Raw genomic sequence first — 23,254 nt, 5'->3', positions numbered from 1 at the left:
TGTAAAGCATAAAGTTATGGCCAAAAATATTGGCACCCCTGCATTTCTGTCAGATAATGCACCACTTCGCTGGTGCAATTAGAAATGTTTAGCATTCTCATGTTTACTTCTTTGTATTGGTAGGACACAAAAAAGTGGAGAAACAAAAAGCCAAATCTGACATTCCACGCAAAACTCCAAAAATGGACTGGACAAAATTATTGGCATCCTCAATTTAAAATTTAGTAGCACACACCTTGGAAAAAATAACTGAAATCAATTTCTTCCTGTAACGGTTAACCATTAATTTGTTTTTTACACCTCTCTACTGGAATTTTGGACCACTCCTCTTTTGTCAACTGCTCCAGGTCTCTCAGATTGGAAGGGTTCCTTTTCCCAACTGCTGTTTTGAGATCTCTCCATGGGTGTTCTATGGGATTTAAATCTGGACTCATTGCTGGCTGGTTCAGTACTCTCTAGCACTTTGTCTTCAAACATGTATGGGTGCTTTATGACGTGTGCTTTGGGTTATTGTCATGCTGTAAGGCCCATGACCTCTGATGGAGACCCAACTTTCTGACACTGAGCTCTACATTGCACTCCAGAATTCTTTGGTGATCTTCAGATTTCATAATGCCATGCACACGGTCAAGTCATCCAATGCCTGCTGTAATCCCAAAACATTAGTAACATTAGTAAACCTCTACCATGTTCGACTTCTGGGATTGTATTCTTTTCTTTAAAGGCCTCATTTCTTTTTTTTCTTTTTTCAAATCCTTTATTTATGAAAAAGGAGGCAGTGAATACATTACATCATATACCTACATCGTTTATTATAGCTTCATTGTTTTTGGGGAAAACTTAATAAACCTCAATTTATACATCTATGCATGTACAACTACCCACACCCACATACATCCATATACACCCATAATCTCTTCAACCAAAGCTCACTGTTGTCTTCTCATTTCTTTTTCTATAAACAGTAGAATGATGGGCTTTACCAAAAAGCTGTCATTTTGTTTTGTCTGTCCACAGCACAAAAAAGGATTTTGGCTTTCTCAGGTAAGTTTTGGAAAACTCCAATCTGTCTTTTTGGGTTTCAGCATCAGCAGTGGGGTCCTCCTGGGTCTCCTACCATAGCGTCCCTTTCACTCATATGGCAACGTAAAGTGCGAGCTGACAATTTTACCCTGTGGATGAAGGTCAGCTTGAATTTGTCTGGAAGTTGATCAATGTTCTTTAGCCACCAAACAATCCTTTGTTGTAATCTTTGATCGACTTTTCTCTTTTGTCCACGTCCAGGGAGATTATCTACACCTGCCATGGGCTGTAAGCATCTTGACAATGTTGTGCACAGTGGACACAGGAACATGAAGATATCTGGAAATGGACTTGTAACCTTCAAATTGTCCATATTTTTCCACAAGTTTTGTTTTCAAATCCTCGGACAATTCTTTGCGCTTCTTTCTCTTCTCCACACAGGTCAAGTAAATTTTTCACCATTTTAACTGGTTGCCGGTGCGATTTCTATATTGTCAGCACCTGCCAATTAATACAGGTGAGCAACTACAAATTACTGGAGCATCACAAACTTTGAACGCAATTATTTCTTACAATTTTGAGAAGGTGCCAATAATTTTGTTTCTCTACTTTTGTGTGTCTCATTAATAAAAACAAAAGAAATAAACATAAGAGTGCCTAAACATTTGTAACTGCAACAATTTTCTGGGTGAAGTGGTGCATTATCTGACAGAACTGCAGGGGTGCCAATATTTTTGGCCATGACTGTACAATAGATATAAAAAGTCTACACACCCGTTAAAATGTCAGGTTTCTGTGATGTAAAAAAAAATAGATAAAGAAATAATTTCAAAACTTTTTCCACCTTTCCCCTGGGTTCACACTAGTGCGATGCGGGAACCAGCGCCAGTTCCTGCATCGCTCATCTCCCGCAGGCAGTTCACACTGCCTTGTGCGAACCGCTGTGGTTGTCATTAAAGATAATGACACCCCCAGATTAGTTCACAGATCGCAGTGCGAACTGAACTTGCATAGCAAATCGGATCGCATGGGTGAGAACACTCATACGATTCGAGTGCAGAGAAAAACAAGTCCCTCGCGATCTCTGAGATCGCACTAGTGTGAACCCAGGCTTAATGTGACCTATAAACTGCACAACTCATTTGAAAATGAAACTGAAATTGCTTTGGGAGAGAGTAAAACTAAAATAATGTGGTTGCACTAGTGTACACACCCTTTGATAACTCGGGCTGTAGCTGTGTTCAGAATTACGCAATCGCATTCAAACTCATGTTAAATAGGAGTCAGTACACACCTTCCCATCATTTAAAGAGCCTCTGATTAACCCCAGATAAAGTTCAACTGTTCTAGTAGGTCTTTCCTGACATTTTCTTAGTCACATCGTACAGCAGGAGTAGGCAACCTCGGCCCTCCAGCTGTGGTGAAACTACAAATCCCATCATGCCTCTGACTCTAGGAGTCATGCCTGTAAAGGTCAGGGTCTTGCAATGCCCCATGGGACTTGTAGCTTCAAAACAGCTGAAGGGCTGAGGTTGCCTACCCCTGTCCTACAGCAAAAGCCATGGTCCACAGAGAGCTTCCAAAGCATCAGCTGGATCTCATTGTTAAAAGCATCAGTCAGGAGAAGAGTGCAAAAGAATTTTCAAGGTATTAGATATACCATGGAACACAGTAAAGACAGTCATTAAGTGGAGAAAATATGGCACAACAATGAGATTACCAAGAACTGGACATCCCTCAAAAATTAATGAAAAGACTAGAAGAAAATTGGTCAGGGATGCTGCCAGGAGGCCTACAGCAACATTAAATGAGCTGCAGGAATATCTGGCAAGTACTGGCTGTGTTGTACATGTGACAAAAACTGAAATCTTTGTAAAAAAAAAAAAAAAAAAAAAAAAAAAAAGAAAAACATCCAAGCACGGCTAAAGTTTGAAAAAACACATCTGAAGTCTCCCAAAGGCATGTGAGAAAAATGATCTGATGAAACCAAGGTTCAACTTCCAATTCCAAAAGATATGTTTGGTGCAAAAACAACACTAAACACCATACCCCTAGTGAAACATGGTGGTGGCATTATTGGAGATGTTTTTCTTCAGCTGGAACTGGGGCCTTAGTCAAGGTAGAGGGAATTCTGAACAGTTCCAAATACCAGTGGTTACAGGAGGTGAAGAGGGAGCTGTGGCTAGAACAAAGTGTTTGCTCTCTGTCAATCTTCGAAGATGCAGACCCAGCCTAAATGGCACAGTGAGAGCAACGCATGTTTGGTGGTGTAGCCATGAGTTTTCTGTGTGGGTTGCGTGAGTAAGCATGCATGAGTGCCCTCTTAGCACGCGGCAGTGGGGGGGGGGGGAGTAGGATCTGGGCTGCTCTGTGCAAAACCATTACACAGAGCAGGGAAGTATAACGTTTGTTATTAAAAATAAAATAAAAAAATAAGTCTGAAGTTTTACTTCCTGCTTCTCTGTTCACTGCAGAGAGGAATGGAGTGTGGGTGGGGTTAACACATTTCCATTCCTCTCCTTTCACCACCCACATGGAGGCCTAGAAACACCCACATCAACTCCTGGTTGGATCAGAGGGCCCGTAGATTGGGCTGTGTCGGTCTGCTTTGCATATGCAGACTGGACACAGACCTGTCATCTGCCCACTCCGCTCATTGTGGCCCAAGACTGGTTATCAAGTTGCTTAAGTGGCCCTCGGGCTTCAAAAGGTTGGGCACCCCTGATTTGCATGCACAATGCATCTGTTTTGAGGAGGAAAAGATTGAGTTCTTTAACCCGTCAGAGGTTAATGTGTCTATATATTTTTATTCTGAAACAAAAACATTCATACAAAAAACACCATATATTCTTACTATCCCTATAGATTTTTCCATAAAAAGAGTCAGCAGTGGCAGTGCCTATACTTTTACCATGACAAAATCCTGTCCAGCCAGACGATCGTTTAACTTGTTGGTAATCAACACAAAAACTAGATTGGGATGGCATAGATAAAAAAAAAAAAAAAAATGTACGTGTAAATCACATCATAAAGCACTAACTGTGCCTCCATGCTTGTAGTAAATAGTTAACAAGGCAGCATTACATGTCATGCAGTGCAATAAAATGATTCCCCAGGAGCTAATCTATTTCTTTAGACATCTCTTGACTCTCCTCTGGGTATCTCTGTTACACCAGCAGGGGACGAGCTTTAAAGTACAACAGGAAACAAAGCCAACAAGCTATTTTCATGTCCAATTAAAATCATTGTGCTCTGTGAAGAGAAGCATCCCCATATGTTAAAGGTAAAGTCCACCCTAACCCCTGCATCAACTGTTGCAATCTACTACAAAAAGTAGCTTAGCATTCAACATTATTTTTCATATATTCCTTAAATATCCTGAATTTGTCTCATGCAAATATGTGGATTCAAAACACTACAAAAGGAAACAAAGGAGGGCACACAGCGTGGCTCAACACAGAGGCACAATAATTAATATAAGACACAGCTCTGCAGACTGGGATTCTGACCCACTGTGCAAATGAATTACGATAGGTCTGCAGATTTTACCAAAGTAAAAAAATGCCTAAATCTGTCTTTTGTGTAGAAAGCACTTAAAGTATCACTAAAGCCACATCTTAAAAACCCATCAATAAATGCTGTATTACATGATGCTCATACTCAATTTCTGCATTCTGTAAAAAAACAACTGGTTGATTCTCTCTCCCTCTCTCTCTCTCTCATGTCCCCAGTGCAGCTAGGGATTTTGCAGAGCAGTGTTGGCAGCTTTGCACATGCTTACCCTTCAGTGAGTTTCTATGCTGAGCATTTCCTCCTTATCACATCTGAGCAGAGTCACACAGACACACATGTGGGCGTATACACAGTGGTAAATAAGAGCCCTCAAACCAGCCAAATACAAGGGGGGGGGCGGGATATTACGTAGACTAATGGAGGCTTCACCTTCCTCTTATTCTAAGACACACGCTGGAGGGGTATGACAATAAGCGTTTATCGATTGGTTTGCGCAAAATTTATAGTGTTTACAAAATAGGGGATAGTTTTATTGCATTTAAAAAAAAATGTTTTACTACTAATGGCGGCGATCAGCGTTTTTTTTTTTCGTGACCGCGACACATCGGACAATTTTGACACATTTTTGGGACAATTGTCATTTTCACAGCAAAAAATGCTATAAAAATGCATTGTTTACTGTGAAAATGACAATTGCTGTTTGGGAGTTAACCACTAGGGGGCGCTGAAGGGGTCAAGTGTGACGTCATATGTGTTTCTAACTGTAGGGGGCGGGGCTGGACGTGTGACATCATTGATCGTGTTTCCCTATATCAGGGAACACACAATCATTGACAGCGCCACAGTGAAGAACGGGGAAGCTGTATTTACACACAGCTCTCCCCGTTCTTCAGCTCCGGGGACCGATCGCGGGACTGCAGCAGCGACCGGGTCCGCGGGTGCCGCAGTCACGGAGCTTCTGGCCGGGTCGCGGGGCTGGGCACTTAAAGACGACGTACAGGTACGTGCCTGTGCCCAGCCGTGCCATTCTGCCGACGTATATGTGCAGGAGACGGTCCTTAAGTGGTTAACATTTTCACTCTGTATTTCGAAGGCTTTATTTATTTTTAACATGTGACCAGCAGCAGAGGACTAGAAGCTCCTCCTGCTTCTGATTCCCTGCAGACAGGCTGGAAAAGAGCTGGGTCATGTGACAGCTGCAAATCAATTAGGAAAAAAGGTAGTGTTTTTGTGTGTACCTTGTGCCTAGCAGTGTTGAACCCAATATTTTCACCAATTTGGTTGACCCTGATTACTTAACCACTTGCTACCATATTTGACAACCTTCGCGCATGAGCAGTAGGGAGCCGGCTGTAAATGGTGGCGGCAAGCACCCAAGAACCGATTGAAAATTCAGCTCAGGTGAAGACACCACTGGATTCTTGGACAGGTAACCAAGTGTCCCAATATTAAAAGTCAGCAGCTACAGTATTTGTAGCTGCTGACCTAATTTTTTTCTGACGGATCCTGGAGCTCCTCTTTAAAGTTGTTCTAAACCTAAACAGTTTTTTTTTTCCTTGAGGTAAGGTTAACATACCACATACCTGCCCTAGCCCCTCCACTCCTTAATACTCACCTAAGTCCTCTATCGATCCAGAGTTGTGCCCAGGTGCAGCTCTTTTCTCCCTTTTTTCTGCTCCGAGATCAGTGGGAGCCATAGGCTCCTACTGCTGTCAGTCAAATCTTGTGTGGAGGGAGCATGGGGCATGGACCAATATGGTAGGGAGGGGTTTGTGGCCAATGGAGGCACACAGGCTGGCTCGGAAGCCAGTCCACACGTGTGCCCTCTCAGCACTTGGCTTACTATGGGGACAGTCTGAAGGGTGGAGGAGAGGACAGTGTCAGCGTGGGATCACCAAAGAGGAGATAAGATGCAATAGTGTTGCACAAAGCAGGTAAGTAGAACTGCTTTTTATAAAAAAAAATGTAATTACCTTAACAACTTTAAATATGCATCTGTGGTGGGTGGTATAGTTTAAAGTGGAACTTAATGTAAAAAATAAAAAAGGGCAAACAGGCAGGATTTTTTTAATGCAGAAGAGACATGCATCTCTCCTGCATTAGTGTTGCCTACCTTCCGGTCTACCCCTCAACAGTGAAATGAGCACACATAGCTCACTGTGGAAATTTGGCAATGCCAAAGCTGACTTTGGCATCACATCTGCCCAGCCAATGAAAGTGGCTGGTGGTAAATATCTGGAAACCAGTTGCTCAAAAAGTGTCAGTGGCTGGCGGGGAGCTCCAGGCTGCTGCATTCCTGGACTGAATGGGAATATAGTTCCATTTTAAGTCAGGGGAAGCGGGCAAAAAGGATAAATGCACCTTATCAAAATTGCAATTAACCTTCAACACATTTTTTTTCTTCAACCGTTTGTAGGGAGTAAATATTGCATTATACCAAACATCTGTAATGTTCGTACTTTAAAAAGAACTCAGGTTCTTTCAATCGATTTCTCTATACATTAGCCTTACACTGTCAACCATTTCAGTATGAGTATACTATAAGATGGGCAAGCCTGTGGTATTTATTGTGGTTTGCTGTAGTTCTTTTTTTTATACATCTCTAATCAGCTATGACAATCTGAAGAGGCAGTGTGGTTAAAAATAGAAAAAAAAATAGTTGAAAGTAAGCTTCCTGGACAAAAAAATGTTCTATAATATAAGCAGGATTGTTTTATGTGGTATTTTTTCCCCCTACTGGTTAGAGGTTCTTGAAACTTTACATAAGCCTGCTCCAATTCCCATTCTAATTCCTATTACCCTGTAGAAGGAAAGCTGGCTAAACTTACCTATACTGAGGGCTGTCCAGTCTGGTCACATGAGGTCCTACAGCACCAGCTTCAGTGAACAGGAGAAATTGGCAAAAATGGGTGCAGAGCCTATGCAGCGTCATCATCACCCATAGACTTACAATGGGGCATACTTTGTCCGCTGTCCTTCCTCTACAGTCTGAAGTCAACACAGGGAACAACTCATGTGAGTGCCCTCTGCATAGGTAAGTATTGACATATTTTCTTTACAGGTAGTTAGAATAGGTTTAGAATGGTGATTGGAGCAGATAGTTATGATTTGACTGGATTTCTACTTTAAAAAGCAGGAGCTCAGGCTTATTATGAAAAAAAAAAAAAACACATCAATCCATGCTGTAGCATCTGTATGACATTTCAGCTCCCCCACATCATCTGTAAGATCGAGAACTGAAAACTGATCGATCACATGACCATTGATCACTCAGTCACCGATCTTCTCCTTCAGTGCTCACTGCAGCACTGGGGAGGAGACAGGTGCGGCTTTGCTACAGCTCTCAGCTACAAACCTAAACTGAATTTGCCTGTCAATCAAGCAGCTGGTTGGATCCTGACAATATTGTTGGGATCCTTCCTGAGCTTGGCGAGGCTCTGCCCCGTCAGCTGATAGCAGGTAATAGCCCACTATAAGCTGACTCAGGGTCACAGGAGAACCAAAGTAAATGTATTCCTGTGACCCTCAAGTGAAGTATAGCCAAAAAAGCTTTGGCCATACTTCCCTTTTGACCATGCAAGAAATAGCTACCACTGGAATCATTAAAACAAATGAAGTTAATGGCCCTTTCACAACACGAGTGCTTCAAAGCACACATTACCATGCATTGATGCAGGTTTTGTTAAACAGCCCATTGATTTTGAAAAAAGTTAAGTAGCTTGGAGTATGATCATAACATCTTAGCGATTTGATGAAATCCGTATTTTACAAAGGTGGGACAGATCATTTACAACTAATGTGATTGAAGTCGACTTACCTTATATTTGCCTTTAATAATGCCTTCAAACAACCTTTCCTTCGTGCCATAAAAAGGCAAACAGCCACTCAATAGGATAAAAAGAATGACACCACATCCCCAAACATCTACAGGCTTTCCATACGGCTCTCTTTTTACTACTTCTGGAGCCATAAAATGTGGTGTTCCTACACGACCTGGAGAAAAAAAAAAAGATGCAGAAATGTGTCAGTGTTCAATAATATGACACTTGGCATAACATTTTAAATATGCATATTTTGCTTATAACTTTCTTTTCAGAGTTAAATGATCATAAATATAAGCTATTGATTTCTTCAACATACAGCATTTTAGTACGATTTGGACCTTACACGTACTATCCAAAAAAAGACTTCATCTAAATACTTCAGCCATGTGTGGTGTGCGCTGTTGCCATCAGTCATTGCAGAGCTCTACCCACATTTAGTACATTTCTGTGTCGTTTTCACAGTTAAAGCAACCTTGCAAGCTAAAAATACAAACATGAACAAGCTGTTCCTATTTAACCCCTTATTAACCTTTAGTTAACCCAAATCAGCCCCAATTAACTCATTCCTTCCCTTCTTCCCATAGCTGTTATTTTGCTGCCGATTTATTTTTCCCAAATCTACAGGAACACCTCTTTTTACTTTGTTAGCCTTGAAGTTATGCCTTAAAGTGGTCGTTAACCCACTTTTATTAAATGGTCTCATCCTCTTTGCACCATTATAATTGTCCCTGTGTTCTGTAAAAAAAACTCCCCGATTGTACCTATATAAGCGCGGCTCCAGGTTCTCAGCTGAGTCCTCTCCTCTCTCTCTGCTCACAGATGCAGTGGGCAGGGCCAAGCTCTCCCGCGGATGTCAGCCGGGGGAGAGGGAGAGGCAGCGTCGACAGTCAGCTGAGCGCCGGGAGCCGTGCTCATATAAGTACAATCGGCAGTTTTTTTTTTTTTACAGAACACAGGGACAATTATTATAATGGTGCAGAGAGGATGGAAGCATTTAATAGCAGATATGAGAGCAGAAGCGGGGGGGTTCAGGGCACTGGTACAAGCAGAGACCAGAGAGGGGAGGGAGGAGGAGGACACAGGAGACAGCAGGGCTGCGGCTGACGGAATCATGCAAATGGACCACGATGTCAGGGGCTCAGCAGCCATAGCAAAGTGGTAAATAGGTGTGAGTCAATGTGGTTAATTTATTACAGTACCTGTTGCCGAGAATGTGTTTCCAGCACGACAGCATCGCGCTGATTCTCGGCGACAGGGTGCCGACATCGCGCACTCGCTGGAATAGACAAAGCACATTCCAGCGAGCTCGTCATAGAAGCGACGGGAGATCCGACTTGGATTCCCGCCAATTCTAGCTGTGGCGTTTGGTATGAATCCTGAGAGGGAGAACTCCCACGCCAAATTTTAAATAAAAAACCGACATGGGTCCCCCCCCCAGGACCATACCAGGCCCTTAGGTCTGGTATGGGTTGTAAGGAGACCCCCCCTACGCCGAAAAACCGACGTGGGGGTCCCCCCACAATCCATACCAGACCCATATCCAAAGCACGCTACCCGGCCGGCCAGGAAAGGAGTGGGGACGAGCGAGCGCCTCCCTCTCCTCCTGAGCCGTACCAGGCCGCATGCCCTCAACATGGGGGGGTTGGGTGCTCTGGGGCAGGGGGGCGCACTGCGGGGCCCCCCCACCCAGAGCACCCTGTCTCCATGTTGATAAGGACAGGGCCTCTTCCCGACAACCCTAGCCGTTGGTTGTCGGGGTCTGCGGGCGGGGGCTTATCGGAATCTGGGAGACCCCTTAAATAAGGGGGCCCCCCCAGATACCAGCCCCCCACCCTAGGTGAATGAATATGGGGTACATCGTACCCCTCCCCATTCACCTGGAGGCAAAGTGTAAAAGAAAAAAAAACACACAACACAGGGTTTTTAAAGTAATTTATTAGTCAGCACCGGGGGGCCCCCCTGCCTTCTTTAGCTTTTTTTAGCAGGGGGGGCCTTCTTCCGCTCTCCGGGGGTCTTTTCCACTCACCGGGGGTCTTCTCCCATCTTCTCCACTGTCATCTCGGCCCTGGTTCTTCTCCCGCTCGCTCTCCGGTGCCTTCTTCTTCAGGGCTGGCCGCCGCTATCTTTGTGTGTTAGCTCGATTACTAGCAGCAGCCAGCCCGCTCTTCTTCTGTCTTCTTCTGCCTTCTCTTCTTCCCATGTTGACACAACGCTTCTTCCCGCTGTTATGCCGGGTGTCCGGTGCGCAATGATTTATATAGGCCTCTCTTATGTCACAGTCCCATCATGCTCCGGTACCTACCCACAATGACTAAGCATTGTATAACAATGTGAAACGCGTCAGCTATATCATCCCACCGTTTGCTGTTTCTCTGTTTGTGCAGTGTTTTTTAACTGGATTAAAGGCTTTTATTGTTTTTTACATTTATCGGAGTGCGGCTGTCCATACCTTTTTGCTTCCATTTACGCAACATTTATAGCGTTTACAAAATAGGGGATAGTTTTATTGCATTTTTATTAATTATTTTTTTACTACTAATGGCGGCGATCAGAAAAAAATGTTGTGACTGCGACATTATGGCAGACACTTCGGATAATTTTGACACATTTTTGGGACCATTGTCATTTTCACAGCAAAAAATGCATTTAAAATGCATTGTATATTGTGAAAATGACATTTGCAGTTTGGGAGTGAACCACAGGGGGCGCTGTTGGGGTTATGTGTTCCCTGAAGTGTGTTTACAACTGTAGGGGGGTGTGGCTGTAGGTGCAACGTCATCGATTGTGTCCCCCTATAAAAGGGATGACACGATCGATGACGGAGCCACAGTGAAGAACGGGGAAGCCGTGTTTACACACGGCTCTCCCCGTTCTTCAGCTCCGGGGGCCGATCGCGGGACTCCAGCGCCGATCGGGTCCGCGAGTCCCAGGGTCACTGAGCTTCGGACCGGATCGCGGGGCTGGGCTTAAAGGACAACGTACCTATACGTTAATGTGCCCAGCCGTGCCATTCTGCTGACGTATATCAGCGTGAAGGGGTCCTTAAGTGGTTAAGGATGTCATTGAGATCATTCTTCCATCCGAGCAAACAAATCTATTTCTGGGATCTCCCAGTGAGTTGTTATGAGGTTGAAAACTTCCATATGTAGAGACCATTCTTGATTCGAAACTAGTTGTCGAATCAAGAAGTCTGCAGTGCTGTTCTGTTCGCCCTTCAAGTGTATTGCAGAGATAGATTTTAGATGAACTTCTGCCCACTGAAACATATGTTTGGCTACAAACATTAGACGAGGACTTCTGGTACCTCCCTGTTAATTTATGTAAGCTACCGCCATCATATTGTCTGATCGGACTTGAAAATGGTGCCCTTGTAGCTTGTCCTGAAATGCCAGTAGAGCTCTTAGGATTGCTGCCAACTCCCTCCAGTTGGAATCAAACTTCTCTTCTGGTGTCCACCTGCCCTGTGCCCAGAATGCGTTAAGATGAGCTTGCATCTGTGGTCAGAGTGGATGTGATAGGTAGGACCCATGAGAACCCCTTTGTTTAGGTTCTCTTTGTCCTTCCACCACCAGAGGGAACGCTTCACTTTGGTAGGTATTGATATGGATTTCTCTAGACCTTTGTCTTTCACCTGTTCCAACAGAAATCTCTGTAGGTCTCTCTGGTGGAACCTGGCCCATTGCACGGCTGGGATGGCTGCCGTCATCAGACCAAGTGCTGACATGACCTCCCTTACTGTACAATTGTGGCTGGTTTGAAGAAAACACATCCTCTGATTCAGATTCAATATCTTTTCTTCCGGCAAGACTATCTTTTGTTCTACAGATAGAATATTCTGTACTTGGGTTACAAGATCCTATGTTGGAGTTGTTTTGGATTTTTCTAGACTGACAATCCACCCCAACTGCCTCAGGTTGAATTGGGTTAACTCTAAGTTCTGACAGAGTTGCTTCTCTGAGTGGGCTGTGAGGAGTAAGTCGTCTAGATATGGTATGATTGAGACTGACTGGAGTCTCAACGGGACCAATGCTTCCCCAAGTACTTTAGAAAAAATTATTGGAGACGGCGACAGACCGAAGGGCGGGGCTCTGCACTGAAAATGATAAATTTTTGATTCTATGTGAATCGCCATACGAAGAAATTTCTGGCATTCCTTCCTTATTGGGATATGCAGATAGGCGTCCCTTAAATCCAGGGTTGCCATAAATACTTATTTTTAAAGAAGATTTTTTATTGAATAAATTGACTCCATCCGAAATTTCTTGTAACAGATGGAGAGGTTCAGGGGTCGGAGGTTCATCATCAGTCTGAACTTTCCCGACGGCTTTTTTACCACAAAAACATGTGCGAGTAAAAACCTTCCCCCTGTTCGTGAATAGGGATTGGTGTCAATACTTCTTGATCCGCCATTACTCCTATTAGTAAGGGGTAAAGCCCTGGCTTTTTCTGAGTGACTTGGGAGTTTTGTCACCAGAAACTTCGATGGTGGTTCGCTGTGGAATTCCAGTGCATAACCTCTTTTGATTAGGTTTAGAACAAATTCGTTTGAGGTTGTCTTTTCCCATTGTGGAAGAAAGTTCTTTAGTCTTCCTCCCACAGGGACCCCGGCGTCACTGGGGCTTGGGATCCTGATTGGGGCGGTTAAAAAGTATGCCCCCTTTCCCTTTTTGCCATGTCCAATGTTTTTTGGGTTTGAACTCTTTTCCAGTTTTTGCGGGTTCCTTAGAGGGACGAAAGTTTTTCTTTTTAGTAGGGAAAGATTTATTTTTGTCCGCCGTTCTCTCCAAGGCGGTATCCAATTCAGGCCCAAAAACTAAATCCCCAGTGAAGGGAACACTGCATAAACATGTTTTGGATGCTCTGTCACCTCCCCACGTTTTCATCCATACAGACCTTCTGGCTTCCACTGAAAGCCGCAGATTTAGCTGTAAACTTAAAAGTGTCAGTTGCAGCGTCTGAGATGAAACTAGTTTCCTTGAAAAGCATTCGAAACGTTTTCAAGAGCTCCTCTCTAGAAGTGCCTGCTTGTAGGTGTTCTTCCAAATGTGATAACCAAAACTCCAAGTTCCTAGCTACACAGGAAGTGCCTAAGGCTGGTTTCAATCCTGCCATTTAAGCATCCCAAGCCCTTTTTAAAGGGGAGTTCCACCCACAATTTCACTTTTTAAATATAAATACCCCTGTAATACACAAGCTTAATGTATTCTAGTAAAGTTAGTCTGTAAACTAAGGTCCGTTTTGTTAGGTTGTTACAGCATTTAGATAGTTTATAATCTAGAAATAGATTGTGGCCATCTTAAGTGTGGGCATCATGAAGCCAGACGGTATGACTTCCTGGATTTCAGCTTTGCATATCTTGCACATGCTCAGTGCACAAGCAGTGTAATAGGTTTCAGTCAGGTTTGCAAGGACTACTGGGAAACATGATGCCTATCCCAGAAACCCTTGCAAATAGCCTAGGCAAATAAGGAGGAGGAAGTAATGAAGGACTACAAAATAAAGGTATTTACAAGCAACAAATTAAATAAAAATTGTCCATTCTGAACACTATGAGATTAGAGCATGCAGCACAGACAAACATAAAAAAATGGGTGGAACTCCACTTTAAGACTATGTCTGTCTTTCTGTCCATTGGGTCCTTTAAATGTCCCATATCTTCGAAGGCCAGGTCCGACTGCTTCGATACCTTGGACAGAGGGGCATCAAGCGTTGGATTTTTATTCAAGACTGCCTCTGGGTTCTCGTCAAAGGGAAACCTTCTTTTGAGAGAATTTGGGAAGAAAGCTTTTTTATCCGGCTCTCTTTGCAACTAGATCAGAGAGTACACTATGAATAGGGAACACTCTGGCCATCTTTTTGCCCAGGGCAGCATACATCTTGTCATGCCTGGATAACTGAGCTTCTCTTCCTCCTCAATCTCCAGTGTATCATAATTCATCTACTTCCTCAATAGATAATTTATATTTTGCAATTTTGTTAGCTGCGACCTAATCTTCCTCTTGGTCTGACTCTGAGTCAGAAAATTCAGGCCTAACTAACCTGGGGCTAGGCTCCCTGACTCTACGGGGCTCCCCGGAGCTAGGTATTGTGGGGCTTGGTGAAGGTGAAGTGAAACTGCAGCTGCACTACTGGTGGAAGCAGACACATTTACGTCTGAAATTAAGTCCCTAAGGGATTTAAAAGTTGATGCCATCTCCTCCTTAAATGAGCTTAGGAACTTGGCTAAGGGGGAGTCTGCCTCAGATTTCAATAAGCGTGCAATACATTGCCTGCATAAGGCTTTGTTAGAGCCTGAGTATAGTTTGCTTCCACAATTAGGGCACTTTCTGCGACCTGACTTGTCCTCCCTTGAAGCCTCCTTAGCCTGAAACAAAAAAAAAGGTAGATGGACATAGTATTAACCCCTTTTCCCTTTAAGAGGCACCCGTGCTGCCACCACCGCTGCTGCTTTCCGGGACAGTGCATCCACCACCATGGGGTAACTAGTCCCAGCCACCACTACCAGCATACGAAAACAACCAGTACAGGGCTTGCCGAGCAGTCTACCTGGTTCAAGCTGGTGCCTACATCCTCCGGAGTGTCCTGGGGATTTGCCTCCATGGTCCCCCCGTGTGCTCCGTATCCCGCCGCTAGTCTGGTATCCCTGGATGCAGGTCAGGGATGAGTAGGCCCAGCGTGGGATTTTTCACTCCTCCACACGCCCTGGAGACCCGGAAGTCTCAGTGAGACCCCTGGACCTGTACCGCATTATGCCAGAAAATCTTTGGTATGTGGTTATAACCAAAGTACTGGAACCCAGTATCCAGCCCACCGAAGAGAGGCATTACAGGCAAAAAACTTGTGCTTTGGATTCAAGGCCCCAGAGCAAATCTTCACTCGTGACCAACACCTTAGACACTAGCGAAAAAACTGAGGTGCTCCCAGTATGGGAGGGGTTATATAGGGAGCAAACTTCCTGTCTAATTGATTACACCAGTGTCCAGCACCTAAAAGGTGGAATATAACCCACTTAGTAATTACTAGACTCTGTGTCCCGTGATGTACAATAAAGAAATTAGGTCAGTTTTTTTTACTCTAAACCAATAACCAAAGTCTTCAAGGTCCATCTGGAACCAAGTTTTTTTCACATGAACCAAGTAAACTCCCTTTTGACTGGTAACTCAACAACTCTTCAAGTCAGTGTAATACCCGTTACTAACGGAAAGTGTGTCTTCCTTGAAGTTTCTCTTTGAAGAGTGCCAATAGTAGATCTTCCGATGCCGCCTCAAAAAGGCAAAGACTGTGGGGGGGGGGCTTGTTGTGAAGAATAGTCAACAATTATTCGAAGGAAGCTCCAAGAGGGCAAGGATCAAACTGGGGAAACAAATGCGTAGAGGACCATAGGGCCTGCAGGCGAGAGAAGGCACTGGTAGTAGAGCAACTGAATAAGTGGAATTACCGATCATTTGAACAGGAAACATGAGGAAGGGATCCGAAGTAGAAAGGTTTCCCCCTGAGACCCCAAGCAGTAGGCAGGAGCAGGATAGTGTACATTACTGCAGGGTGTTCAGCCAATCATCCGCATCGGCTTGACAGTTAAAGAAGTGAACCAAACCTTCATGTGACTCGAATATGGCTAGGATACAGCATGCTGCACTTGATATTCCTAGCCTCCTATGAACATCATTGAAGATTTTTCTCCTGTGCTGTAATTTAGTGGAGAAATCTAGGAATAGTAGGACAGATGTATTACCATAGGGAAGTGTGGGGTGTTTGCGAGCTGCTTATAGGATCATGTCTCGATCACAGTAATTGAGCAAGCAGACCAAAAAGGACGAAGATTCGTTCCTGGTATGGCACATCCTGTAGGTTCTCGATTAGCGCATTCAACAACGTAGGTTTGAGAAACCCCAGTGAGGCCCAGCAGATTTTTAAAGAACCCTACCGCAAACTGGCGGTTGGGCACCCTACGGGAGTTCGTTTTCTATATTTTATAAAAGTGAGTCGGGAAAACAGAGAACCTGCGTGGTTGATTTTCCCAGTGTACACACGACCGGTTTTCCTGACATGAAAACTGCCATGAAAGCTTTGGTCGGGAAAACCGGCCAGGTGTATGCTCCCTCGCAGTGTTTCCTATAGGAAAACTGTCGAGCAAAAAAACGACCAAATGCAAACATGGCAGTTTTCCCGTCGGAAAACCCGATCGTGTGTACGAGGCATTACACTTTGAGCATATGCATACATTAAAGTACTAGTGCACCCAAAAGTGAGATACAGTTAGGAATCTGATGGGCCGAGTCAGCCCCTGGCATTTTGCATGTCTTTGAAACTTAAAGGCAATGTTCACTTAAAGGGCAAAGATCTTACAGGGAAGGGGGGTATGGGGGTAGGAGGAGGCAGGAGATGAAACATGTTACATGCTCCATCCTAAAAACGGGTGGAACATGTACCATGTTCCAAAAGGTGAACTTATCTTTAAAAAGCAAGCGCTTCTTGGCATAATTCCTAAGTGTGTTACAGTTCACCTGGAATGTTTAGGGTTTCCACCCATTTTGGTCTATGCCAGAACCTTCTGTTGAAATCTCCATAAAAAAAAGTTAATACAAAAAAAAAAAAAAAACACATCTAACCAGGGCCAGTGGAAACATCTCAATGGCAAACAAAAATATGTGCACACCTAGGAACTCAAGAGCGGGCATGTAAATTATATTCTTCTAGAGATGCAGATACCCAAGCTTTAAAAAAAATATATATAATAATAATTAAAGCATAGCAGTATGCTTTACAATGTGTTTATGGCTCTTGCTGGATTAGGAACTCCAAAAAGTCCTGTTAAAATGAATGAGTAAGAAAAAGACAGCCAGTAGTAGAGCAGAGTCATGTGAACAGAATGAACTCCATATGACACCAAGCCCTGCGTTTTCGGAATGGGTAGTAAAATGAAGACAGCATTATGAAGTAACCTTGCAGAATAGAACAAAACAGATAAACCCTATCTGCTCTATGGGGAAAATAAACCCTCTAGAGTGAGCTGAAGAAATACATGAGCACTTAAAATTCAGTGGAAACACAGGCCTGATGCATACAGACTGGGGCTTACCTTCATAAGTTTAAGAAAGTACCTGTGTATAACCACATCCAGCCATTGGTTTCTAAAGACAGCTGTACACCTGTGGCTCGTGGGTGGAGAATATATATCATACAGCCCCAGGCACTGTGTGCATGAAGCCTAATAGATTCATCAGTAATTTCATTTAAAAATGTTATCTATAGCTGGCCATCGATGGATAGAATTTTGAGTGTAAATTCTTAGGAAAATTTGAATATAAATTCTTAGAAAAATTTGCACGAAAAGTCTCAGCACATTGGTCTGTCTTTCAAAAGATGTTTGCTTTTAAGCTGGGTTCACACATAAGCGAATTGGATGCGGATTTCTTCGCATTACAGGAGAGTGTGCCTGGCTCACAACGGAGCCGGTTTACACAGCTAAAACCTCTACAAGATTTGAATCTGCTGTCTGGGTCACCATTAGAGATTAACCCCCTACTTCCTTTCAGGACAGTGGAAAATCTCCTTAGTTGGGGGGTGGGTCGAAAAAAGACGGGAAAGATTAGAAGATCCTCTGTCAGATTATTATTACAGTGGTTGTTCTCGTCATTGCCAACTTCTCCCCTAACTTTTTGTCATGGTGTTATCTACATAATGTATCCAGTTGCAAGGAAAACTTGCTTTTCTTTCAATGCACACACAAGACCACAATCGTATTTTAGTAATGCATCAAATCCTTACTAAATACATTAAACCGTAAATTATGCTTGTCCTTACCTCCAGCTACAAGGCCAGACTCGCCCAGCTGTATTGCAACGCCAAATCCTCCGAGCTTGACTGGGGCAGAGTTTTCTTTTGAAGCGAGGAGTACACAATGAGGCTACACAAAAAAAAAAAAAAACAATGGCATTACTTGTTCGATATCACCAATATCACCAACAGCAATTATATCCTTTATGAAAATTACTGTATTTATTGGCGTATAACACTCACTTTTTTACCCTGAAAATAGATGGTAAACTGCCTGCATGTTATACGCAGGGGGCTGTGGAATGTTTTTTTCCTGAAACTTCCCTCTTAAAGTTAGGGTGCGTGTTATACGCCGATAAATACGGTACTTAAAAATGAAAAGACTAAAGCATCACGATCTACACTTGTTAATGGCATGCATTTTAACCACTTGACTACCAAAGGATTTACCTATTCTGAACAGACAATTTTTTGCGATATAGCACCATGTTATTTTGACTGACAATTGCGCGGTCATGCAATGCTGTACCCAAATAAAATGCGCTATAAACAAGAAAAGACCAATAATGATGAAAAAACAATATTTATTTTCTGCTATAAAATATATTGTATTAAAATAAATCTAATTTCTTAATACATTTAAGCAAATATGTATTCTGCTACAGGTTTTCGGTAAAAAATAAAAAATAAAAATCCCAATACGTGTATATTAATTGGTTTACCTTTTAGCGTCTAAAAACTATGGAATATTTACTGTAGGGCTGCAACCAACGATTATTTTCTTAATCGATTAGTTGGCCGATTATTGTTTTGATTAATCGGAAAATAGCCTTTTAAAAAAAAAAATGCATTTTTACATTTTTGTGGGCCAATTTGTTGTTGGGCAGATTACAAAACACAAATTGCCGCAAAAACACATTACATGCTTTTCTGCAGCTTCTCCATTGAAGTATATTGAACCAAAAAAAAAAAAATAATAGCACCGTTTTGCGTTAAAAAGTCCTTGCCCTTTCCAAATACGCAGCAGCTGAAAAGAAATGTACTGTACTGTAGTGTGTTTCTGCAAAAAGCACCAAAAAACAGAGGTGTGACCCCGGCCTGAAATGTTTAGTAACATAATGGGGTTAAAAAAACAAATAAGTACAAAAAGAGCAAATAATCGCTACTGTAAGGGGTTCATTTTTTTTACTGTGGGACAGTGAAAGTAATATTTACAGTAGCGATTTGCTTTTTTTGTACTATAAAAGGGCTAATTTTAGTTGTTTTAACCCCATTGTGTTACTGACCGATTAATCGATTATGAGAACAGTAATCGATTCATTTCATAATCGATTAGTTGTCGATCAAATTAGTTGTTTCGGCCCTAATATACTGCATTTTTTATTTATTTTTATACTAGTAATGGCATCAATCAACAACTTATAGTGGGACTGCGATGTTGCGGTGAACAATTGGACACCGACTGACACTTTGCGGGAACCAGTGACACTAATACAGTGATCAAAAAAATATGCACCGTCACTGTACTAACAACACTAGCTGGGAATAGGTGATACATTCTAAGATGATCAAAGGGTTAACCGTGTGCTAGGCAGTGTGTGTTTACTACAGTGGGTATAGAAAGAATCACCCCTCTTTAAAATAATCACATTTTGTTGCTTTGCAGCCGGAGATAAAGACCGATCATTTTTGTTTTATCCAGCTGTATTTACTCAGTGCAACTTAGAACATCCAAGTAAAAGATCTAACACCAACATGTCAGAAAAAATAAATAAATTCAAAAACAGAATTAGTGAGTTGGAAAAGGATCACCCCTTTATGTCAGTATTTTGTTGAACCACCTTTTGCTTTAATCACACCCTTAAATCTTATCTGACCGTAACACCCTCAGGATCTTCAAGGTGCATTTAAGGTGGTCAGATAAGAGTAAATTTAATTATTTGGCGAAAAACACCAAACAATATGTCTGGCATAAATCCAATACAGCTTACTAGCCAAATAACACCATTCCTACAATAAAGCATGGAGGTGGCAATATCCTGTTATGGGGGTGTTTCTCTGCAGCAAGGACTGGTCCATTGACAACTTTCTGGCAGAGAAGGTTTAGCTTCTAACATGACAATGACCCAAAGCACACAGCAAAAATGACCACCATGGTTGAAGGAGAAAAAAAGTGAAAGTCCTTGCATGGCCTAGTCAGAGCCTAGACTTAAATCCCATTGAAAATCTGTGAAATTACTTGAAGACTGCAGTCCACAAAACGGTCACCATGAAATGTAACTGAACTTGATGAGGGGGCAAATATTGCAGAGTCTAGATGTGCAAAGTTAGTAGAGACATATCGCAACAGACTAAAGGCTGCAATTAAAGAAAAATGTGGTCCAACAAAATCCAGACATAAAGGGGTGATCTTTTTTTCAATTTACTGACTTTTTTTTGACATGTTAGTGCTATATCTTGTCCATCTTCATTTTTGGCTGCAAAACAAAATGTGATTTAAAAAAAAAGGGGGGTGTTTTTTTTCTCTACCAAATGTATGTGTCCATCTCTTCCCCTAGTAAAAGAAGCACAGCTTTTACTAGAGGAAGAGATGGACTTAATTCTTTGCTTTGCAGGAACACAGAACCCCCCCCCCCCCCCCCCGTCAGAACAGAACTCTGCCTAGTCTGCTTGGCGATCAGTAGAATAATCACAGCAAAAGCAGCGCACCCCCTGCAAGCAGAAGTGCGGAATCACACACATATGTGTGTGTGTGTGTTTGTGTTTTCCGGCGCACAGCTGCTGTCCTGTAGGAGTAAAACTGCTATAGGGCCGTCAGCAAGTGGTTAATAAATATTATTCTGGTCTAAACAAAAAAAAAAAATTGCCCAATGACAAAGCTATTTACATCTATACAAACTATTAACAATTAGATATCAGTTTCTGAAGACAGAAGAAGATTTTGCTTCTTAGTTGCATTGCCTTAAAAGATAGGTGCACCTTAAGTGGTTAAAGGATATTACCACCCCCCCCCCCCAATACATACCTGAATCTTAATTCGATCCAACACTGTGTCCATATGTAGTGGCACTCTTCTTCTCCCTCCCTGTATTCAGAAAGACAGCACTGAAAGCCATTGGCTCCTGCTGCTGTCAATGAAATGTTTTGAGCAGAAAACAGGGTGTGGGACTGAGCTGCGTGTGCCTCTATAGCAAGCAGATTCCTCTGGCAGTGCACATGGAGGAGGAGCCGAGAACGCGGTGATCTGCCGATATGGTTCCGGCTAACGAGATGGTTCCTGTAAGAACTGCGCAGGCGCAATCCTTGCCGACGGAAATCTCAGAACCTCGGCCGGCATCCAGGGCGATGTGGAATTTTAGGAAAGTGGCCAGTCGGCCTCACATGCTCGCTCCACTCGCTCGGCCTACTGGCTCTTTTTTTAACATCCTCCAATCCACAGGGATGTTAAGGAATGAGCCTGGATGCCGGCTGAGGGTCGGAGATTTCCATCGGCAAGGATTGCGCCTGCGCAGTCCTTACAGGAACCATCTCGTTAGGGGAACCTTAACGACAAGTCACCGGACCCCAGAAAATGAGGATAGGGGCCACTTTGTAGGGTTGCACAAATACTGGCATCGGCGTCGATAACATGAGTTCTTGTGCTCTGATACCGAACACTGATACCTTTGTGGTTCGATTTGAGCCCATACAAAATGCATGGACTCTTATTATTATTATTATACTACAAAGAAGCGCATGTGATTTGGACAAAAATGCAGTGATTCTTGTTCAAATCACAAGTGGTTTCCCACGCTGCTCCTGTGTGAACTTACACTTGTGATAGTGACTTCAGTTTGGGTTCCAACTGGAGGGGTGCAGAAAATGGCATGCAATTCAGACAGGAATCACACCACATTCATGTTCGAATCACATTCAATTTTTTTGCAGTGCGATTTGAGCCCATTCATTTAGTATGGACTCAAATCGCACTGCAAAAGGTATCAGTACTCGTAGGTACATAAAAAAAAAACACAACATATCGGTGCAACTCTACAACTTTGTGCATGCACAGAGCATGTAAATATAATTTATTTTTATTTTTATAGCAAATAATTTGTATTTTAATGTGTAAAAAAATGTTTCCTGCAGTGTGAAGTAAAGCAAATTTCTGGCATTTTTTTTATAAGTTTGCCAACAATGAACAGGGCAATTAATTATTACGTGCCTATGCATGTAATACAAGAAAAAAATGTTGACCATTTTAAGCCAACCAAATTCAAGCAGACCACTAGGCACGATACTGTAGCTGGAAGAATGAATATGTAAAAAAAAAAAAAAAGTTTAAAAAAAAAACTCTGTACAAACATTCTTCAGAAAACTACCAAAACCGCCAAAGTGACCATTTAACTCTTTAGGTGCTTCACTTGTCCAGTATGTTTCTCTGGATAGAAATGCATTACACACCCTGGACAGGAAGTCACCTGTTACGTTGCAGACAGAGATAGATGGCATTTGAACAATTAACATGGCTAATGACTGACATAAGAATAAAGAGATCATACGCTTATGACCACAAGCGAATCAACTTCCCCGAGTAAAATATGTGCATGCCCTCCTTTACAGTCATTTAACAACAAGTCAGGCATTTCAAAATCATCCCTTGCCGCGATGGACCTTACACAGCATATTTGAGCCGTATGAAGAAGGAAGAAGATACCACAAGGTACGAAAAGATTTTCACATGATTGTACACTTAGCTGAAGGAAAACAGAAAAGCTGCATGAAGATCTACTTTTAGAATTACCTGCTTAGAAGGTCAGTGATTTTTCTTAACTATATAAAAATGAACTGATAAATCACATAAGAACACTAAAAACAGTAATGCTGCTAAACCAGTAAATTGTATGCATGTATTCTGGTCGTACCCAAGAAGCCCACATTATTTTTTGGATATATGAATCTAACTGACAAATCACAGGTGCAATAGGACGAAAAGACCAAGATCAATTTGTCAATGTCTTAAAGTGGCAAAAATGTGTGTGTGCGTGTAATGGTAGGGATGGGTTAGACAATATGTTAGTATTTGTTTCTAACTGTAGCCCTGCTGCAGACATCTCCCAGCACATCCCATCCCAGTA

General features: G+C 42.6%; 2 protein-coding genes across 17 annotated transcripts in view; one reads left to right on the top strand and one right to left on the bottom strand.

Annotated features, from left to right (window-relative positions):
- CASK (calcium/calmodulin dependent serine protein kinase) overlaps positions 1 to 23,254 on the bottom strand; it is a 407,679-nt gene that overhangs the window by 210,842 nt on the left and 173,583 nt on the right. For all 15 annotated transcript variants that reach the window (XM_040338072.1, XM_040338077.1, XM_040338074.1 and 12 more), the window contains exons 6-7: positions 18,165 to 18,267; positions 8,354 to 8,529 (exon numbers count right to left, since the gene is read on the bottom strand). In XM_040338072.1, coding sequence (XP_040194006.1) covers positions 8,354 to 8,529; positions 18,165 to 18,267 — 279 coding nt within the window. The remainder of the gene's footprint in view (positions 1 to 8,353; positions 8,530 to 18,164; positions 18,268 to 23,254) is intronic.
- Positions 22,673 to 23,254, top strand: part of GPR34 (G protein-coupled receptor 34) — a 13,182-nt gene continuing 12,600 nt past the window's right edge. The window contains exon 1 of one of the 2 annotated variants that reach the window (XM_040338088.1): positions 22,673 to 22,839. The gene's annotated coding sequence lies outside the window, so the exon portion shown is untranslated. Of the gene's footprint in view, positions 22,932 to 23,254 lie in introns of both variants that reach the window. The other variant, XM_040338087.1, reaches the window with a different exon arrangement.

This window comes from Rana temporaria, chromosome 2 (assembly GCF_905171775.1).
Source record: "Rana temporaria chromosome 2, aRanTem1.1, whole genome shotgun sequence".
Classification (NCBI taxonomy): Eukaryota; Metazoa; Chordata; class Amphibia; order Anura; family Ranidae; genus Rana; species Rana temporaria.
This window is presented reverse-complemented; position numbering and strand designations above follow the sequence as displayed.